Source organism: Eptesicus fuscus, chromosome 1, assembly GCF_027574615.1.
Source record: "Eptesicus fuscus isolate TK198812 chromosome 1, DD_ASM_mEF_20220401, whole genome shotgun sequence".
Taxonomy (NCBI): domain Eukaryota; kingdom Metazoa; phylum Chordata; class Mammalia; order Chiroptera; family Vespertilionidae; genus Eptesicus; species Eptesicus fuscus.
The window spans coordinates 55,192,035-55,213,924 of NC_072473.1; the positions used below are offsets into that span (position 1 = coordinate 55,192,035).

At 43.0% G+C, this 21,890-nt stretch overlaps 1 protein-coding gene across 1 annotated transcript in view; it reads right to left on the reverse strand.

The window, feature by feature from the left end:
- The window catches only part of HDAC8 (histone deacetylase 8), a 486,506-nt gene that overhangs the window by 332,666 nt on the left and 131,950 nt on the right, over positions 1–21,890 (reverse strand). The window contains exon 5 of the mRNA XM_054718946.1: positions 7,677–7,789. Within this exon, the coding sequence (XP_054574921.1) occupies positions 7,677–7,789 (113 nt within the window). The remainder of the gene's footprint in view (positions 1–7,676; positions 7,790–21,890) is intronic.

A 21,890-nucleotide genomic window follows, 5' to 3' on the forward strand; every position in this document is an offset into this window, starting at 1 on the left:
GCTAAGTTATCATTCAGAAATGAAGGGCAGATTAAGAGCTTCACAGATAAGAAAAAGCTAAAGGAGTTCATCACCACCAAACCAGTATTATATGAAATGCTGAAAGGTATTCTTTAAAAAGAGGAAAAAGAAGAAAAAAGTAAAGATAAAAATTATGAACAACAAATACATATCTATCAACAAGTGATCCTAAAAATCAAGTGAATTCAAAATCTGATGAATAGAATAAACTGGTGAACATAATAGAATCAGAGGCATAGAATGGGAGTGGATTGATAATTCTCAGGGGGAAAGGGGTGTCTGTGTGGAGGGTACGGGAAGAGACTGGACAAAAATCATACACCTATGAATAAGGACAACGGGGGGGGAGGTAAGGGCAGAGGGGGGGTGGGAACCGGGTGGTGGGGAGATAGGGGGAATAAAAGGAGAAACAATTGTAATAATATGAACAATAAAGATTTATTTAAAAAATAAAAAAATTAAAAAAATCTCAAAAAAATAATAAAATAAAATTTATTCTCTGTCCATTGGGAAAAAAATAAATAAATAAATGCAGTTCTCCCAAAGTGTGTACTAGGTAACTTACAGTACATACAGTATTTGTAGCTAAAACATAGAAGACTAAAAGTAGCCGTGGCCTTGTCCCTTAATAGTAGCTTGGAAATAGATGGGGGGAAATTTTTCTAGAAAGGACTCCCCTTTCCATTTAAACCGAATAAGAAAATGAATAGAGGCCTGGGAGATAGTAGATGTAACTCTTAAAAGCCACTACTTATTCAGATAAACACTGCCCACCTCTACACCTTTCCTCCCTGAATCTCATATTGTCAGATAATCTGTCTGTAAAATGGAAGGACTACTATTGGCAAATTTTGGCCGTATACTCATTTATACTTCAAATAAAGAAATTGTCCCTGTGTTTACTTAATGCATTCAGTCTTCATTAGAGGTTGACAGTGACCTGAAAAAAAAAAGGAACTCTATTTGTGTATCACAAATATGTTTGAATTTCCCAAGCCTTATGTTTTGCCCTAGGGAAGCAGATAAAACCAGTTAAAGGCTCCAGCCACAAAGCATTAAGTAAACAAAACAAAATAAATTAGTATTTTAACTTATAAATTGAAGTATAATTATTTATAATTTCAGAAAATTCTAATTATTTATCCATCCAGAAAGGTGATACCAATTTAGATTTCTGTCAATGGGTTCCGAGAGTTCCTATTTTTCATATTCTGACTAGCACTGGATGTTATTATTCTTTTTGATGTTAGGCAGAAAAAATGGTCTCTTCTAATTTGCATTTCTCTGAGTATTAGGGTTTGGAGCACCTTTTCTTTCTTTTTTTTATTTTCCTCATTCTTTTAAATAAATCTTTATTGTTCAGATTATTACAGTTGTTCCTTTTTTTCCACTCATAGCTTCCCTCCACCCAGTTCCTACTCTACTCCCTACCCTTACATCCCCCACTGTCCTCGTCCATAGGTGTACGATTATGTCCAGTCTCTTCCCGCACCCCACACCCCTTTCCCCCCGAGAATTGTAAGTCCACTTCTTTCTATGCCCCTGATTCTATTATATTCACCAGTTTATTCTGTTCTTCAGATTTTTTTATTCACTTGATTTTTAGATTCACTTATTGATATATATGTATTTGTTGTCACTTTGTTGTTCATAATTTTTAACTTTACTTTTTTCTTCTTCTTCCTCTTCTTAAAGAATACCCTTGCGCATTTCATATAATACTGGTTTGGCAGTGATGAACTCCTTTAGCTTTATCTTATCTGTGAAGCTCTTTATCTGACCTTCAATTCTAAATGATAGCTTTGCTGGGTAGAGTAATCTTGATTGTAGGTTCTTGCTATTCATCACTTTGAATATTTCTTGCCAGTCCCTTCTGGCCTGCATAGTTTCTGTTGAGAAATCAGCTGACAATCGTATGGGAGCTCCCTTGTAGGTAACTAACTGTTTTTCTCTTGATGCTTTCAAGATTCTCTCTTTGTCTTTTGCTCTTGACATTTTAATTATGATGTGTCTTGGTGTGGTCCTCTTTGGATTCCTCTTGTTTGGGGTTCTCTGTGCTTCCTGGACTTGTAAGTCTATTTCTTTCACCAGGTAGGGGAAGTTTTATGTCATTATTTCTTCAAATATGTTTTCAATATCTTGCTGTCTCTCTTCTTCTGGCACCCCTATAATTCGGATGTTGGTACGCTTGAAGTTGTCCAAGAGGCTCCTTGCACTATCTTCATATTTTTGGATTCTTTTTTCTTTTTGCTTTTCTGGTTGGGTGTTTTTTGCTTCCTCGTATTTCAAATCATTGACTTGATTCTTGGGATCCTCTAGTCTTCTGTTGGATCTCTGTATATTTCTTTATTTCAGTCAGTGTATGCTTAATTTCTAATTGGTCCTTTTTCATATCCTTGAGAGTCCCACTATATATCTCGGAGGTTTCTAGAAGATTCTTGAGTAACCTTATAACCGTGGTTTTGAACTCTATATCCAGTAGTTTTCTTTCCTCCATTTCTTTCATTTGTGACCTGTTTCTTTGTCTCCACATTTTGGCTGCTTCCCTGTGTTGATAGAGTGGCTTTGTGTGCTAGGTGTCCTATAGGGCCAAGTGACTCAGCTTCCCTAATTACCTGAGGTGGACACTCTTGCTGCACCCCTTTGTGGGCTGTGTGCACAGTCTTGTTGTAGTTAAGCCTTTATTGCTGTTGGTATCACTGGGAGGAATTGACCTCAGGCCAATTGGCTGTGAGGACCAGTTGTGTGTACAATGGGAGAACTTCTGTGCTGGAGACAATCTTATGGGGCACGACATGCTTCAGTGGGGCTTTGGCACTCACTGAGTCTGCCTCCTGAGTGTGTCTCTTATGGGTGTGAAGAGTTGTAATCTGGATGGTCTCACTCTGACCACTGGGTACACTGGCTCTTGGATCTCCAAGGAGGTGCAAAGTCAGCCACTGCCTGAGGCCACCCAATTGGAGCTACAGAGAGATCTTCAGATTCCTTCTCTTTGTTTGGGTTTTAGAGGTGCCCAGATGAGGCCCAGCTGTGAAGCAATGCTAGCTACTGTGGGGCCTTGGGCCTTCTTTTGGATGTTCTGGGTCTCTCTGACTCAGCTGCAGTTTGATATGTAATTTTATTTTTATTTTTATTTTTTTTAATTTAATAAATCTTTATTGTTCAGATTATTACAGTTGTTCCTCTTTTTTCCCCCCATAGCTCCCCTCCAACTTGTTCCCATCCCACCCTCTTCCCTTACCTCCCCCTCACTGTCCTCATCCATAGGTGAATGATTTTTTGTCTAGTCCCTTCCCGTACCCCCCACACCCCTTTACCCCTGAGAGTTGTCAGTCCACTCCCTTTCTATGCCCCTGATTCTATTATATTCACCAGTTTATTCTGTACATCAAATTTTTAATTCACTTGATTTTCAGTATCATTTGTTGATAGATATGTATTTGTTGTTCATAATTTTTATCTTTACCTTTTTCTTCTTCTTCTTCCTCTTCTTAGAGAATACCTTTCAGCATTTCATATAATACTGGTTTGGTGGTGATGAACTCCTTTAGCTTTTTCTTATCTGTGAATCTCTTTAGCTGACCTTCAATTCTGAATGTCAGCTTGGCTGGGTAGAGTACTCTTGGTCGTAGGTTCTTGCTATTTATCACTTTGACTATTTCTTGCCACTCCCGTCTGGCCTGCATAGTTTCTGTTGAGAAATCAGCTGACAATTGTATGGCTGTTCCCTTGTAGGTAATTAAATGTTTTTCTCTTGCTGCTTTTAATATTCTCTCTTTGTCTTTTGCCCTTGGCATTTTAATTATGATGTGTCTTGGTGTCGTCCTCTTTGGATTTCTCTTGTTTGGGGTTCTGTGTGCTTTCTGGACTTGTAAGTCTATTTCTTTCACCAGGTGGGGGAAGTTTTCTGTCATTAATTCTTCAAATAGGTTTTCAGTATCTTGCTCACTCTCTTCTTCTGGCACCCCAATAATTCTGATGTTGGTACGCTTGAAGTTGTCCCAGAGGCTTCTTACACTATCTTCAAATTTTTGGATTCTTTTTTCTTTTAGCTTTTCCAGTTGAGTGATTTTTGCTTCTTTGTATTTCAAATCTTTGACTTGATTCTTGCATTCCTCTAATTTGCTGTACGGTGTCTGTATAATATTTTTTATTTCAGTCAGTGTATGTTTAATTTCTAATTGGTCCTTTTCCATACCCTCGAGGGTCTCTCTCATATCCTCAAGGGTCTCACTAAATTAATCGGCCTTTTCTAGGAAATTCTTGAAAAACCTTATAACCGTGGTTTTGAACTCTATTTCCAGTTGTTTGTTTTCCTCCATTTCTTTGGTTTTTGATCTGTTTCTTTGTCTCCCCATTTTTGCTGCTTCCCTGAGTTGGTAGGGTAGCTCTGTGTGCTAGTTGTTCTATATGGGCCAGTGGCTCGGCCTCCTCAGTTACCTGAGGTGGACACTCTTGGTGTACCCCTTTATGGACTGTGTGTACAGCTTTGTTGTAGGTAAGTCTTGATTGTTGTTGGTATCAGTGGGACGAGTTGACCTCCAGGCCAATTGGCTGTGAGGATCAGCTGTGTCTATGCCGGGAGACAGCCTCATTCGACTCTTGATATGTAATTTTAGATTGCAAAAGGCCAGGTCATTCATATGCAAATCCTCTGTGCACAGCTTGGGTGTGGTTGTAAATTGGATGGGGTGGGGTCTCAGGGAATCACCAGGGCGGAGCAAAAAGCAATGGCTGACCATCAGCCCTGCCCCGAAGAGGTCCCCGGGTCTCTGTGTCTCGTGGCCCTGTGCAGGAACAATGATCCCTGCGAGTACCTCTGAGAGAAAGCCTCCCTTGCATTCCGGCCCGATGCCAGACAGTCCAGTTTCTCCCCGTATGAGTCTGGGTTCCCAGAGTCTTGCCCAGAATTGGAGTTCAGAGCAGTCAGGAGCTTGTATCTCCCTCCTGATTGAAAAAGACAACAGTGTACCCAGTTTCCAGCCCTTTTCTGCACGCGCCTCCATATCTCTGCACTTCACTTCCATACCTCTGTACCTCCTATCAGACTCAATGCGCTTTTCTCTTTCTTTCTAGTTGTAGAATTTCCATTCATCCAGTCTTCCTGTGGTTCTGGATGATATTCATTTTGTCCTTTAGTTGTAGTTTTGATATGGTTGTGTGTGGCAGCATGTTCAGATGTTCACCTATGCTGCCATTTTGGTTCTCTCCACCTTTTCTTATACTTAGTACCTATTTGTATCTCTTCTCACAGAAAATGACATTAGGAATTGTTAGAAAATTCTACTTTGCACAGGCTGATAGGTGGAGGATATGGGGCTTGGTGTGAATAAGAAGAATGGTAGGTAGTTGAAGAAAGAAGGTGAGGACAGGTACGAGTACAGTGAAGCCACCACAAAATGCTAGTTATGAAATCATGGGAGATTTACAATAAACTGAATGTGTAAGAATTTGGAGGTGGGGCAAGGGTCACTGGAAAGGAGGTGCTGAAGAGGGGAAATAAACTGAAATGAAACACACCATAAAAGTTGGCTAAAACAGGAAACTCTAAATGGTGTAGAAATAACACTGCAAATGGAAAAAATGGTTTCAGGTGACAGTCATTCTTACATGGTTCAACAGAGTTGATGCTATTCTTAAACTCTGATACTAATAGTTTGAATTTCATAATCATTCATTCATTCAACAAATATTTTACTGAACCTCTACTATAACGTATGCATAATTCTGTTTGTTCAAGCCATTGTTTAGGACAGAAAGAAGTAAACAACTTGATCTCTGTTTTGGATAAGCTGAAAGTTTCTACATGAGAAGACATAGACAACTTAAAGAATTAACAGTATAAGACAATATATAATTAAATATCAAATCAGTAATATAAACAATACAGTTGAGTAGGGGAGAGAACACTTGAGCTGGAGTGTTCAGGGCAAATCAGATACTCTTGAAACTTGAACTTCTAGGTAGAACTTGTAGATGCAAAAGGGGAGGATAAAACAAAACTAAGTTAGAAAAAGTGATGCCAAATCAGGGAAGTGGGCACAGTGAGATATGTTTGGTGATTATTCAGTAGTGAAGCCTGCACAGCAACTTGTGAGAGAGAAGGTTGGACAGAAGAGGTGAGGCCTCTTTGAGGCAGGCCTCAAAAGACAGGGTAAAGATTGTGGACTTTACCATGAAGACAACTGTTTTTCAAAGTGTGGCCTGTGGAAAACTTGAGTGTTGTTAAAATGTGGATTCCCAGATTCCATACCAGGCCTATTAAATCTAAATATTCGGTGGATATGGCCCAGAAGTCTGCATTTTAACACAAGCTCCCCCCAGGTCATCTTGATATGGTTCTCATTTGAGTTTGAGAACCATTGCTATGGGCCAAGGGTTAGTAAACCAAGTGGCTACATGGTAAATATTTTAGGCTTTCCAAACTACATGGTTTCTATTGCATCCCCCCACCTTCACTTAACAACCTTGTAAAAATATAAAAAAAAATAATTCTTAGCTAGCTGCTCATACAAAAACAATCCATGGGCCAAATGTTACCCTTTTTATAGGTGATAAGGAGCCTCTGAAGATTTTTTAGCAAGGTTGTGTTTTGCACTGGCGGAGTGTTCAGATATTCAGTAGACAATGCTCTCAAAGTAGTACCCTGGTTGTTTTAACCCTTCTCTCTTCTCTCGGTTACCTTTAATTTTCTGTCATCATCTCATGGTAGCATCCATCTAGGTGAGTTCCCTGGGGAGGTTTCCCCTGACAATTTCTTCCTTCTTTATCTATTTTGTCAGCAAAGCTGACCCTAGTATCTATCGTATATTATTTTTCCCTCTCTTGTCTTGATTATGTTAGTTTGTCTCATAAAATCCCTAGAAACAGGAAAGTACCAATTCTTGATGTGGGAGAGGGGAGGGAACACCTTTAACTAATTTTACTAGGTAAGTGTTCCTAGATCAATGGAAATATGTGCCACCCACAGGATTTGTTAAAGAAACAGAATGTGGGTAACTGTCACTGAAGCTCCACATTGTAGATAGAAAGTTCAGAGGAGGGCTGGCTGCATCCTTTCAGTGAAGTCTTTTAAGAAGAAATTAATGAAGTTAAGGAAAATTGTTAATGATTCTGCTGCTATTAAAAATTAGAGAAGATGCCCTATGTTTGTTTGCACAGGACTAAATATTTTAGCAATACAAAAACAGTGGGACAGATTTTGACTGCTATGTAAGTTGGTATCCCTATTGAAAAATTCACAATGATATTTCATCATGTACCCATTCTGATCTTGAGAGAAATATCAAGATTGTCAGCTATAACTGCAGATTTCACTAAGAACATATGAAAGTGACCTAAGGGAGGTTACTGGGCATTGGAGTAAACACTTGGTAAGATTCCCACTTCTTATCATTCTCTACTGGAGAGCTTTGCTATTGAAAGAGATGAGAGGAGAGGAGAAATTACAGGAAACTGGTATTTTAAAGCAGCAGCTTCATCAGCAAAGGAGGAATTGCATCAGTTAGAAGAATCTCTACCTATTTTAGGATTCTCAATTAGGAAACTTTCAATTGCAACAGGCATTTCTCCTTTTATCAGCCACCTAGAAGCAACTTTACTGATAAAAACCTGTTGTTCTAGCAGCAAAGCACCCTTGAAAGTGAAGGGCTTACCATCTCCATGGTGTAGATGCAAATCCACATAGAGAATATGGTCAAATTTCCGTCTCAATCGTAATATTCCCAGGACAACATCATTGAGATAACAAAAACCAGATGCTTCATCTCTGCAAGAAAATAAGTTGCTACAGCCAAGAGCCAAAAGCAATCCAAGGGAGTCTTTAATGCCAAGGATCTAACCCCGGAGATCTATTCCCTTTCAATTCCCCTTTCTTTTTAGAAAAACAAAAATCTACCTACAAAGATTGTATAGTAAATACCTCAGAATGATCAAGGAATGAAGTGTCTTAGTAAACTAAATATTCAGGTTGATTGGTAACATTTTACATTCAGAATCCCAGATTTTCAAAGAATTAGAATATTATAACTATATTCAACAAAACAGAACCCTTCTCCAATTATTCAGTGATCATTAAAAAATTGTAGTACCATGGAGTCATCATAATGAACACTGATTATCCCTTAGAGGACTTTAAGAAAGCTAGAATCTAGAGGAGGCCTTAAAGACAATCTTGCTCAGCCAGATGTAGAAGATGTTGGAGATTGGATTCTCTGTACTGAACCTATGGCATAACCTAAAGTTGTTGTTTTTTAAGTAAGGCTTGGAACTTGTTGATCATAAAAGCGAAGTGTAGAATGTATAAATGTATAATCTCCTCGGCAGCATAATGTAGTTACCTTTCTGTAAATGCAATTATTACAATGCAGACTGAAGCAGCCTCTTCTAAAGTTATTTTGTTTCCTTCACTAAAATTGTCTTCATTTACAATACTGGTGTCTTTTAATATTTTTGATATTTGTGATACTGTGTTACTTTACCCTCTTGTAAACATTAATCTACTCTTTTATTATGCTTCCATTAAGCCTTTTTGAGTAGATAGAAAAGAACATTTTTTATTATCAAAAGTTGATTATAGAGGGGAGAAACCAAGATGGTGGCACAGGTAAACACCTAAACTGCTGCCTCGCACAAAAATATCAAAACTACAACTAAAAGACAAAACGGACACCATCCAGAATCACAGGAAAGCTGGCTGAGTGGAAATTCTACAACTAGAAGGAAAGAGGAAAGCACATTGAGACTCAGAGAAGCTGCAAAAGGCTGAGGTACAGAGACGCATGCGCGCGGTGAGGAAGTGCGCTGACTGCATGGGCGGCTGAGTGCACAGCTGGCTTTCTAAAGCAGGAGGGAGACAGGAGCTCCTGACTGCACTAAACTCCAGTCCTGGGCGAGACTCTGAGAACCCAAACTCATTCGGGGGGAACCTGGACTGTCAGGAAAAGAGAAAGCAAACGGAGACTCAGGGGAGCTGTGGAAGGCAGAGGTCTTGAGGTGTGCGCACGCAGAGAGGATTGACTGCTGAGTACACAGGCGGCTGAGTGCACGGCTGGCTTCCTAAAGCGGGAGGGAGGTGGAAGCTCCCGAATGCGCTGAACTCCAGTTCGGGGGGAGACTCTGGGAAACCAGACTCATTCAGGGAGAAACTGAACTGTCTGGCAGCGGGCAAAACTCGAGGGCGGCTTTCTCTCAGAGGTGTTTGCAGCAATTACCAAGGAACACTGAGACCCAGGGGCCTCATAGGGCAGGGCTGAAGGGAAGTCAAGGCTATCTACTCTGCCCTGAGACTCTGCCTCATCCGAGCTGAGCACAGAGGCTTTTGCAAGTCTTCTCCCATAAGGGTGTCTCTAGCACAGAAGTTCTCCCAGCAGAGACACAGCTGATCCTCACAGCCAATTGGCCTGGAGGTCAATTCCTCCCAGTGATACCAACAACTATCAAGACTTAACTATAACAAGGCTGTGCACACAGTCTACAAAGGGGTGCACCAAAAGTGTCCACCTCAGGTACTGTGGGAGGTTGAGCCACTGGGCCATATAGGACACTTACCACACAAAGCTACTCTACCAACTCAGGGAAGCAGCGAAAATGCAGAGACAAAGAAACAGATCACAAATGAAAGAAATGGAGGAAAGCAAATGACTGGATATAGAGTTCAAAACCACCATTATAAGGTTTTTCAAGAATTTCCTAGAAAAGGCCAATAAATTTAGTGAGACCCTCGAGGATATGAAAAAGGACCAACTGGAAATTAAACATACACTGACTGAAATAAAAAATATTACACAGAGACCTAACAGCAGACTAGAGGACCGCAAGAATAGAGTCAAAGATTTGAAATACAAAGAAGCAAAAAACACCCAACCAGAAAAGCAAAAATAAAAAAGAATCAAAAAATTTGAAGATAGTGTAAGGAGCCTCTGAGACAACCTCAAGCATACCAACATCCGAATTATGGGGGTACCAGAAGAAGAGAGAGAGCAAGACACTGAAAACCTATTTGAAGAAATAATGACCAAATACTTCCCCCACCTAGTGAAAGAAATAGACTTACAAGTCCAGGAAGCGCACAGAAACCCAAACAAAAGGAATCCAAAGAGGACCACACCAAGACACATCATAATTAAAATGCCAAGAACAAAAGACAGAGAGAATATTAAAAGTAGCAAGAGAAAAACAGTTAATTACCTATAAGGGAGCACCCATATGATTGTCAGCTGATTTCTCAACAGAAACTATGCAGGCCAGATGGGAGTGGCAAGAAATATTCAAAGTGATGAATAGCAAGAACCTACAACCAAGATTACTCTACCCAGCAGAGCTATCATTCAGAAAGGTCAGATAAAGAGCTTCACAGATAAGAAAAAGCTGAAGGAGTTCATCACCACCAAACCACTATTATACGAAATGCTGAAAGGTATTCTTTAAGAAGAGGAAGAAGAAGAAAAAGGTAAAGATAAAAATTATGAACAACAAATACATGCCTATCAACAAGTGAATCTGAAAATCAAGTGAATAAAAAATCTGATGAACAGAATAAACTGGTGTATATAAAAGAATCAGGGGCATAGAAAGGGAGTGGACTGACAATTCTCAGGGGTAAAGGGGTGTGGGGGTGCGGGAAGAGACTGGACAAAAATCATACACCTATGGATGAGAACAGTGCGGGGGGGGGGGGCGGTAAGGGCAGAGTGTGGGGTGGGAACCGGGTGGAGGGGAGCTATGGGGGGAAAAACGAGGAACAATTGTAATAATTTGAACATTAAAGATTTATTAACTTAAAAAAAAGAAAAAATTATTATAATTTATTTTAATGGACTTTTACTAAATGCTTCAGTTTATTTTGCTTCCACTGGCTTCAAATATCCAGCCCCTTTTGCCCCCTAGTTTCTCTTATATTTTACTTGAAACGAAAGTCTAGGCATGAGCATCATTAAAAATGTCATCTTTATTATTATGAGGTTACAAGATCTTTCCAATGCCTACACAATGCATAAACTTTATGAAATCTCTTCTAGTAAAATGTTTCATATTCTGAACAATGCCGTCGTTCACAGGCTGAATCAATGAGACAGGTATATTGGTGAGCAGGAGGTTGTTAAAAATATCACTAGATATTGATTTTGCACATAAAGATGAACTCAAGTATACCAAAATAATAGCTTGGCCATAATGTGTGAAACCAGGAAGAAACCAATTAGAGAAAAATATTTGTTTATCTGTGAATTTTGGTAAATAAGGGTTAACCATGTGACTTTGAAAGTTCTTGGATGCTATTTTCCAATTCTGAAAAGCTTATATCTTATAAGTCTACTGTCTTATCACATCAAAAAAGAAATAACTTGTCTTCCTGCTGAACATGAATAACTTTTGGGTAGGTGGAATGGAATATTAAGTGTTAGGCAAAAAGAGGAGGGAGATGAAGAGGAGGAGAAATAGAAAACAATAGAAGACATACTTCTTTCCCTCAGAGAACCTACAATTAAATTATGGAGATAAGTCATAAGCACAGAAAAACAAAATAAAAAATGCAAGCAGAAGTAATATGGCATATAAAGAATACAGATAAATTCTATAGAAAAAATTGACAAAGCAGAGTAATCTCATTACAGTATTAAACTTTTATGAGCCTTCTAGAAATCTAAAAATCATACAACTAGATATAAGAAGTGGTTAAGATCCCTACCCTCCAACCCCGCTTTAATGTTCTGAGAAATAGTTAACTACAAAGGACCACGTTGCCCTCGCATATTCCATAGGAAGAACCATCTTTATGCTTCCTCATGACTTCTATAAGACTCATGGATGACTTCCTAGTTTACCTTCCTCTATAAAACTCCTGGGTCCTTTCCTTTTCTTTGAGATGTTCTTCATTAATGAACATTCTCCTTATGGCAATAGCCTGAATAATGATGATGATGATGATGATGATGAGGTCTGGAATTCAGAGAGGCTATTGGGTGTAATAATTTCCTAATATTTTCTTAAATTAATGGAGCTCAATTCTTATTGATTTATAGAAAAAAGTGTTTGAATAAACAGGATATTCCTAAAATTCCCAGAAAATAAGGAAACTGAATTTTCAAGACTTTTAATGTGTTTTTAAAAAGTATTTCTAGCCGAAACCGGTTTGGCTCAGTGGACAGAGCGTCGGCCTGCGGACTCAAGGGTCCCAGGTTCGATTCCGGTCAAGGGCATGTACCTTGATTGCGGGCACATCCCCAGTAGGGGGTGTGCAAGAGGCAGCTGATCGATGTTTCTAACTCTCTACCCTCTCTCTTCCTCTCTGTAAAAATTCAATAAAATATATTTTTAAAAAAAGTATTTCTATAACAGCAAACTCAGAGAGTGACGTCAGAGAAATGGTAGTGTGAAAGGTTCCCCTTATACTTACAATTTGATCAGCTATCATTGAACAAAGGATTCCCTATTCTAGACATAAACACATCTGAGAGATCTGTTCATTAAAACATTTGAGGGTGGGCAAGTCTGAGTGAGCATGGGAGGAGGGAAGGGAGAAGAGCAGAGATAGGTGCAACAGATGTAGCTGGAAGCTTGCTGTAGGTCTTGGGAGAAGGGAGGAGTCAGGTGGCCACTGGCACTCTCTTCAGCCCAGATGAGCAGAGAAATACTGTGAGCATTCCTACAGTGCTGGGCAGTAGTCACTGTGGATAAACCCAGTGACCTGGGCAGAGACAGAGCACAGAGGTAAGGCAACAGTTGTCTGGCGGCTGCCATTTCCAGGAACAAAAACAAAGCCATAGAGCCTGGCTCCCTCCCCTCACCTTACCACAGCTCCCCTACTTTAACCCTCCCAGAGCAAGCAGCAGTCCCCAGAAGAAGTGGTAACAGTCAGTGTTGTGCTACAGAGCACATTATCTGCAGTCCTGAGAACTGGGGAGGCAGAAATATTTTTCCCTGCGTGTGTGTGTGTTTTGGGTTGGGGGGGGGGCACACTGTAAATCTGAGTGACAGGGGTGAAGAAGCTGAGTTCTGGCAGTTGCCACTACTAGGAGGAGAACAAAACCACAAATAAACCGAATGGCCTCTCCCAGCTCATCCCAGTCTTACCTATTGTGGCTGCACTGCTGGAAGAGTGGTTGCAGGGGACAGTGCTGTGATTTCACAGGCTCAGAAACCCACTGCCCACAACATTCCCTCACAGGAGTGGTTCCCTGAGACTACAGTGACCTGATCACAGAGGAGACACCCACCTGCCCAGAGAATACAAGGTATTTTCCACACTCTACAAAGATCCAAGAGCTAGAGCAGTGCAAGAGAAACTAAGAAACTTGCACTTCAGAGCCACCTACAGGAAAACAAAAGAAAGACTTCCTATCAACCTACTAAATAGAGAGATGCCACTCTTTAAATTAAAAAAGAGAGATTTAATTTTCATATATGCTTAGCAGAGAAATAATCCATCAAATTCCATGAATAAGCAAGGTAATGAGGCAGCTCAGAAAGAAAAAATTTAAAAACCTCCAGAAAATAAACTTAAAGACATGGAAATATGTTATTAACATGATAGAGAATTCAAGAGTGCAATTTTGAAAAAACTCAATGACTTACAAGAAAACACAAATAGTTTAATGAATTCAGAAATAAAATGCAATGAACAAAAGGACTACATTATGAAAAAGACTGAAACCTGAACAATGAACCAAATAAAAATTCTGGAGACGAAGAACTAAATAAAAGAAATGAAGAATGGAAAACTGCAGCAACCACCGAACAGCTGTGAGCCCCAGAACACTGGTCCCGAATTGGTGCAAACAAGCAGATTCAGAGGAGCTCTACACTCCACCATGGAAAGGACAGATTTTGCCTGGGACAAGGAGAGAAAGAACTACATAACCAGACATCCAGAGAAGAGAGACCATGGGGAGACAAAGAAACAGCCCGCATATGAAAGAAAAGCAGGCATCAAGGAGGGGAGCCAAGATGGTGGCGGAGTTGAACGGCTGATCGGTTGCCTCGCATGGCAGTTTCGGAAATACAACTAAAAGATGGACTGGTGAGCAAGGCGACTCCTGCTCGCGTCTCCCCAGGCCGGGTGGCTGTTCCTCTCAGTCAGCACCTCAGCCGGTGCCATGGGCTCGTTGGCGGCCGAGGCAGCTGCTGTGGTGCCAGCCGCGGACTCGGCACAGTGGCTCTCGGTGAAGGAAGAGACCATCTTTCTGCAGGAGGGGCTCATCCGCGTCACCGACCTGGCCGAGCTGCCCAGTGAGATCCTCGGGGCCCTGGAGGCCGCCGACACCGACTTGGAGGATTTTTATGATTTCCCGTCTTACATTCAAGTCCTTTAGCCATTTTGAGAGAGGAGAACCAAGAAGGCGGCAAAGTTAAACAAATGAACTGCACCACGCACAGCAATTTCAAAAATACAACTGGAGGACAGAGCGTCTGCCACCCAGATCCACAGGAGAGCTGGCTGAATGGTGGATTTACAACTAAGATGGAAGAGGAAAGAGCAAACTCGGAGGGGATGAGGTGCGGAAGCGCGTGGGTCGGGCTGGTGGTGGGGGAAGGGACGTGCGGCTTTTGTTCCAACCCTAGGGGAGATTAGCTCCCCATCACCCTGAAATCCAGCTTCTGGGGATGCGCGGGAGACCCAGACGCCTGCGGGGAGAGGCTAGACTCTCGGCCTTCGTGTCGGAGAGTGGGAGTAACTTCCTTGCGGAGGTGCGCCCAGCAATCAGTGTTTGCTGCGCTGCGGAAAGCAGAAAAAGCAGACTTGCAGCCATTGCAGTTCGCCACGCCATGGCCTGGTGGCGCCCTGAGACCCCGCCCTACCCTGGGGCCCGCCCCGCACGTTTTGCTGGCCCACCCAGGCTCCAAGCAGCGGCTTTTGCATGTGGGTGGACTGCCCTGTGGCAGCTTGACCAGATGAACTGCGGTTCTAGTCGGACTGATCCAGGGCCGCTCAGGCAGGAGGAGGAAACTGCAGTTTTTGCTGTAACTCCTGCTGAGTGGTCTCACACAGTAGCTGACCTACACTCCATAGGAGACCCAGAAACGAGGGCATCTAATGGTCGGTGTGAGTTGACACCAGATTTCAACCACTCGAATAGGGATACATTCAAGAGGCAGACTCAGTGAGCGCCAAAGCCTTGCTGCATCAAGACCCGGCCCATAAACGTGTCTCCTGCACAGCAACTCTTCCTTTATAGATACAGCGGGACCTCACAGCCAATTGGCCTGGAGGAAAATTCCTCCCAGTGTCACCAACATCAATCAAGACTTAACTACACACAGGAGGACCAAGATGGAGGCATAGGGCGGACGCCTGATTGTTGCCTACCAAAACAATTTTGAAACTACAATGGGAAAACAGAGCAGACACCATCCAGAAGCACCGGAGGGCTGGCTGAGCAGATGCTCTACAACTAGAATAAAAGAGAGGGGTACGCGGGATGATGCTGATGCTGGTGAGCCAAAGATCACACTTTAAGAACTATGGCTCAGGCGACACAATGGTGACCTGGAACGTGCTTGGCATGGTTCCCCCAGCGGTCTCCGGCTGAGGGGATGGCTCCACTTGCTGCCGAGCACGGACAGACGAGCCCCTGGGAGACATGGGGTGGGAGACTCCGTGCTTGCTGACCTCCGAGTCCTTGAAGAATCTCAATGCCCCAGAAGCAGCCAGGTGTGCACGCTTGGCGACCGGCCACCACTGCAGACCCAAGCGCCGACGCAGCGACCCCAGACCAGCCCGCCACCGTGCACCGGGCAAACCGGAGCTTCGCCGAGCCCGCCGCCCAACGAGTCCTGCGGCAGCTGCCCCGGAGCTCTGAAAAAATGGCTGAAGGAATTGCTGAGAGGGAATTGACCAACAGGAATTGGGATCAAGAAGATGAAGCCCCGCTGGGTCCCGGGTCTGGGCGAGGCCACATGCCCCTGGATCTGGGTAAGGCTGCATGCCCCTGGGTCCGGGTGAGGGTGGATCCCGGGTCCGGGCGAGGCTGCGCACCCCAGGGCTCGGGTGTGGACACACGCCCCTGGGTCTAGGTGAGGTCTCACGCCCCTAAGTCTGGGTGAGGCTGGGTCCCAGGTCCGGGTGAGGCCGCGCCCCTGGGTCCGGGTGAAGCTGAATCCCTGGTCCGGGTGAGGCCGTGTGCCCCTGGATGCGGGTGGGGCTGGGTCCCGGGTCCGGGTGAGGCCATGCACACCTGGGTCCGGGTGAGGCCACACCCCTGGGTCTGGGAGAGGCCACGCGCCCCTGGGTCCGGGTGAGGCCACGCGCCCCTGGGTCCAGGTGAAGCTGGGTCCCAGGTCCGGGTGAGGCCGCGCACCTGGGTCCTGGTGAAGCTGGATCCCGGGTCTGGGTGAGGCCGTGTGCCCCTGGATCCGGGTGAGGCTGGGTCCCGGGTCCGTGTGAGGCCGTGCACACCTGGGCCCAGGTGAGGCCACGCACCCCTGGGTCTGGGAGAGGCCATGCACCCCTGGGTCCGGGTGAGGCCACGTGCCCCTAGGTCCAGGTGAAGCTGGATCCTGGGTCCAGGTGAGGCCATGTGCCCCTGGATCCAGGTGAGACCGCGCGCCCCCGGGTCTGGGTGAGGCTACGCGCCCCTGGGTCTGGGTGAAGCTGGATCCTGGGTCTGGGTGAGGCCATGTGCCCCTGGATCCAGGTGAGACCGTGCGCCCCTGGGTCTGGGTGAGGCTACACGTCCCTGGGTCCGGGTGAAGCTAGATCCCGGGTCTGGGTGAGGCCACATGCCCCTGGGTCCAGGTGAGGCCACACGCCCCTGGGTCCAGGTGAGGCCATGCACCCCTGGGTCTGGGTGAAGCTTGAACCCGGGTGCAGGTGAGGCCATGTGCCCCTGGATCCAGGAGAGGCTGGGTCCCGGGTCCGGGTGAGGCCATGTGCCCCTGGATCCGGGTGAGGCCACGCACCCCTGGGTATGGGTGAAGCTAGATCCCAGGTCCGAGTGAGGCTGTGTGCCCCTGGATCCGGGTGAGGCTGGGTCCCGGGCCTGGGTGAGGCCACGCGCCACTGGGTCTGGGATAGGCCACGTGCCCCTGGGTTCAGGTGAGGCCACGTACCCCTGGATCCGGGTGAACCTGAATCCCGAGTCTGGGTGAGGCCTTGTGCCCCCGGATCCGGGTGAGGCTGGGTCCCGGGTCTGGGTGAGGCCGCGCGCACCTGGGTCCTGGTGAGGCCACGCGCCCCTGGGTCCGGGTGAGGCCACACGCCCCTGGGTCCGGGTGAGGCCACATGCCCCTGGGTCCGGGTGAGGCCATGCCTCTGGGTCTGGCCGAGACCAAATCAGAGAGAGTCAGACCTGCATTACCACCATTTGTCCACCATCCAGAGCTGAAAAGTCAGTGCTGACATGTACACATAAGGAACTGGTGGACATTGAAATTGGGTCTCAAAAGAACTGTTGGTCCAGAAAGAAACTCACTACAGACTGATTCATTTGCCTGTCAGCATAACTATTATTGCTCGTCTCACATTCAGTTCTTAAAAGTATATTTCTAGTGACACATGATCTCGCTCAACTAGGGGAAATGATGAACAACATAGACTGATGAACAAGAACAGAACCAGAAACAAGGAGGCATCGATCGGACTATCAGGCTTCAGAGGGAGGGTAGGGGATGGTGGGGAGAGGGGGGAGAGATCAACCAAAGGACTTGTGTGCATGCATACGAGCCTAACCAATGGTTAAGATCAACAGGGGGTTGGGGCATCTGTGGGGAGGGGTGTGGGATGGGAATGGGGGGATGAGGACAGATGTGTGACACCTTAATCAATAAAGAAATTTAAAAAAAAAAGAAAGAAAAGCAGGTATCACCAGAAAAGGAAGTAAAAGAAATAGAGGCAAGCAACCTGCTAGAGAAAGAATTCAGAGAAATGGTCACAAGGTGGCTGAAAAGAATGGAAGACAAATTCGACAATATGAGTAAGAACCAAGAGGAAATGAAGAAGAACCAAGAAGAAATGAAAAATGACATCAATGATGTAAAGAACTAAATAGAAAGCATCAAGAGTAGACTAGAAGACTCAGAGAACAGCATCAGTGAACTAGAAGACAAGGTGGGAAAATATACCCAATTAGAGCAGCTTTAGAAAAAAAATTAAAAAGGAGGAGAGCCTAAGGGAACTTTGGGACAACACGAAACAAAACAACATCGGCCTAATAGGGCTTCCAGAAGGAGAGGAAACTGAGCAAGGAATAGAAAACCTGTTTGAATAAATAATGACAGAAAACTTCCCTAATATAGGGAAGAAAAAAACCCACACAAATCCAAGAAACTCACAGAGTCCCAAGCAAAATGAACCCCAAAAGACCGATGCCAAGGCACATTATAATTAAACTGGCAAACACCAATGACAAAGTAAGAATCTTAAAAGTGGCCAGAGAGAGACAGAAAATTACATACAAAGGAACCCCCATCAGACTAGCAACTGATTTTTCAACAGAAACTCATCAGGACAGAAGGGAATGGAGGTAAATATACGAAGTCATGCAAAGGAAGGGTCTGAATCCAAGAATACTGTACCCAGCAAGGCTATCAATCAAAATTGAAGGTGAAATCAGGAGCTTCACAAGCAAAAAAGGACTAACGGAATTTATTACCACCAAGCCAGCAATGCAAGAAATGCTAAAGTGTCTGTTGTAAAAAAAAAAGAAGCGAAGAAGGAACACAGGGGTAAAGAATAAAAATGGCAACAAATAAGTACCTATCAATAATAACTTTAAATGTAAATGGATTAAGTGCCCCAATCAAAAGACATAGGGTAATGGATTGGATAAGAAAACAAGACCCATATATCTGCTGTCTACAAGAAAAACACCTCAGAAAAAAGACGCACACAGACTGAGGTGAAGGGATGGAAAAAGGTTTTCCAGGCGAATGGAAATGAAAAAGCTGGGGTAGCAATACTTATATCTGACAAATTAGATCTCAAAGTAAAGGACATAACAAGAGATAAGGAAGGCCACTTCATAATACTAAAAGGAGCAATCCAACAAGAAGAAATAACTCTGGTAAACACATACGCACCCAATACAGGAGCACCCAAATACATAAAAAAAACTCCTGGAGGATATCAAGGGAGAGACTGTCAGCAATACAATCATAGTAGGAGGCTTTAATACCCCACTATCACCATTGGACAAATCCTATAAACAAAAAATCAGCAAAGAAACATTAATCCTAAATGACTCACCAGACCAGATAGAATTAATTGACATCTTGAGAACATTTCACCCCAAAGCCACAGCATATACATTCTTCTCAAGTGCACATGGGTAATTTTCACAGATAGACCATACGTGGGACATAGGCAAAGTCTCTTCAAATTCAAGAAGATAGAAATCATATCAAGCATCTTCTCAGATCATAGGGGCATAAAACTAGAAATAAACTACAATAAAAACAATCCAAAAAAATCTAACACATGGAGACTAAACAGCATGCTATTAAACAATTACTAGGTTACCAGAGAGATCAAGGAAGAAATAAAAAATATCATGGCAACAAATGACAACGGAAACACAACAATCCAAAATCTATGAGACATAGCGAAAGCAGTCTTGAGAGGGAAGTTCATAGTTCTACAAGCCTACTGCAAAAAACAAGAAACAATGGTAATAAATGACACCCTTTCGTGATAAAAACTCTCAACAAGGTGGGAATAGAAAGATCATACCTCAACATAATAAAAGCTATATATGATAAACCTACAGCTAACATCATACTCAATGGGCGAAAATTAAAACCATTTCCCAAAAGAACAGAAAAAAGACAGGGATGCCCATTCTCACCACTCCTGTTTGACATAGTACTGGAAGTATTAGCCATTGCAATTAGACAAGAAGAAAAATAAAAGGCATCCAAATTGGAAAAGACGAAGTAAAGCTGTCCTCATTTGCAGATGACATGATACTGTACATAAAAAACCCAAAAGACTCCATCCAAAAACTAATAGACTTAATAAATGAATTCAGCAATGTAGCAGAATACAAAATTAACACCAAGAAATCTATGGCATTTCCATACACCAATAGTGAACTTACAGAAAGAGAGACTAAAAAAGCAATCCCATTTACCATCACACCAACAAAATTAAGATACCTAGGAATAAATTTAACTAAGGAGGTAAAATACCTATACGTGGAAAACTACACGACACTGAGAAAAGAGATAGAGGAAGACGTAAACAGATGGAAGAACATACCTGTTCATGGATTGGTAGAATCAATGTCATTAAAATGTCCATACTACCCAAAGCAATCTATAGATTCAATGCACTCTCCATTAAAATACCAATGGCATATTTCACAGACCTTGAAAGAACTCTCCAAAAATTCATTCGGAATAAAAAAAGATCCTGAATAGCCACAGCAATCCTGAGAAAGAAGAATAAAGTAGGAGGGATCTCAATACCAGATTTCAAGCTGTATTACAAAGCGACTGTTCTCAAAACAGCCTGGTACTGGCACAAGAACAGACATATAGACCAATGGAATAGAAGAGAGAACCCAGATATCGACCCAAACCACTATGCTCAATTAATATTTGACAAAGGAGACATGAACATACAATGAAGTAAGACAGTCTCTTCAATAAATGGTGTTGGGAAAATTGGACAGATACATGCAAAAAAAATGAAACTAGATCACCAACTTACACCATACACAAAAATAAACTCAAAATGGATATAGGACTTAAACATAAGATGGGAAACCATAAAAATACTAGAGGAATCCACAGGCAGCAAAATCTCAGATATATGCCGAAAGAACTTCTTCACTGATACTGCTCCTAGGGCAATAGAAGCTAAAGAGAAAATAAACAAATGGGACTACATCAAAATAAAAAGCTTTTGCACAGCAAAGGAAACCATCAACAAAACAACAAGAAAGCCCACTGTATGGGAGAACATATTTGCAAATGTTATCACTGATAAAGGTTTAATCTCCAACATCTACCGACAACTTATACAACTTAATAAAAGGAAGATAAATGATCCAATAAAAAAATGGGCAACGGACCTAAATAGAATCTTTTCAAAAGAAGACAGAAGGAAGGCCAAGAGACACATGAAAACATGCTCAAAGTCACTAATTATCCGAGAGATGCAAATCAAAACGACAATGCGGTACCATCTCACACCTGTCAGAATGGCTATCATCAACAAATCAACAAACGACTAGTGTTGGCGAGGATTCGGAGAAAAAGGAACCCTCGTGCACTGCTGGTGGGAATGCAGACTGGTGCAGCCACTGTGGAGAACAGTACGGAGTTTCCTCAAAAAACTAAAAATGGAACTCCCATTTGACCCAGTAATCCCACTCCTAGGAATATATCCTAAGAAACTAGAAACACCAATCAGAAAGGATATATGCATCCCTATGTTCATAGCAGCACAATTTACAATAGCTAAGATTTGGAAACAGCCTAGGTGCCTGTCAGCAGATGACTGGATCTGAAAACTATGGTACATCTACACAATGGAATAGTATGCTGCCATAAAAAAGAAGGAATTCTTACCATTTGCAGCAACCTGGATGCAACTGGAGAGCATTATGCTAAGTGAAATAAGCCAGTCAATGAAAGAAAAATACCACATGATCTCACTCATTTGTGGATAATAAAGAACATTATAAACTGATGAACAAAAAGATAGATACAGAGGCAGTAAAGCATCAAACAGCCTGTCAAATTACAGCGGGAAGTTTAGGGAGAGGTGGGGGAGATAAGAGATCAACTGAAGGACTTGTATGCATGCATATAAGTATAACCAATGGACGCAAAACACTGGGGGGTGAGGGCATGTATTGGAGTGGGCTGGGGGAGCAATGGTAAGATATGTACACATATAATACCTTAATAAAAAAAATGGGAAAAAAAAG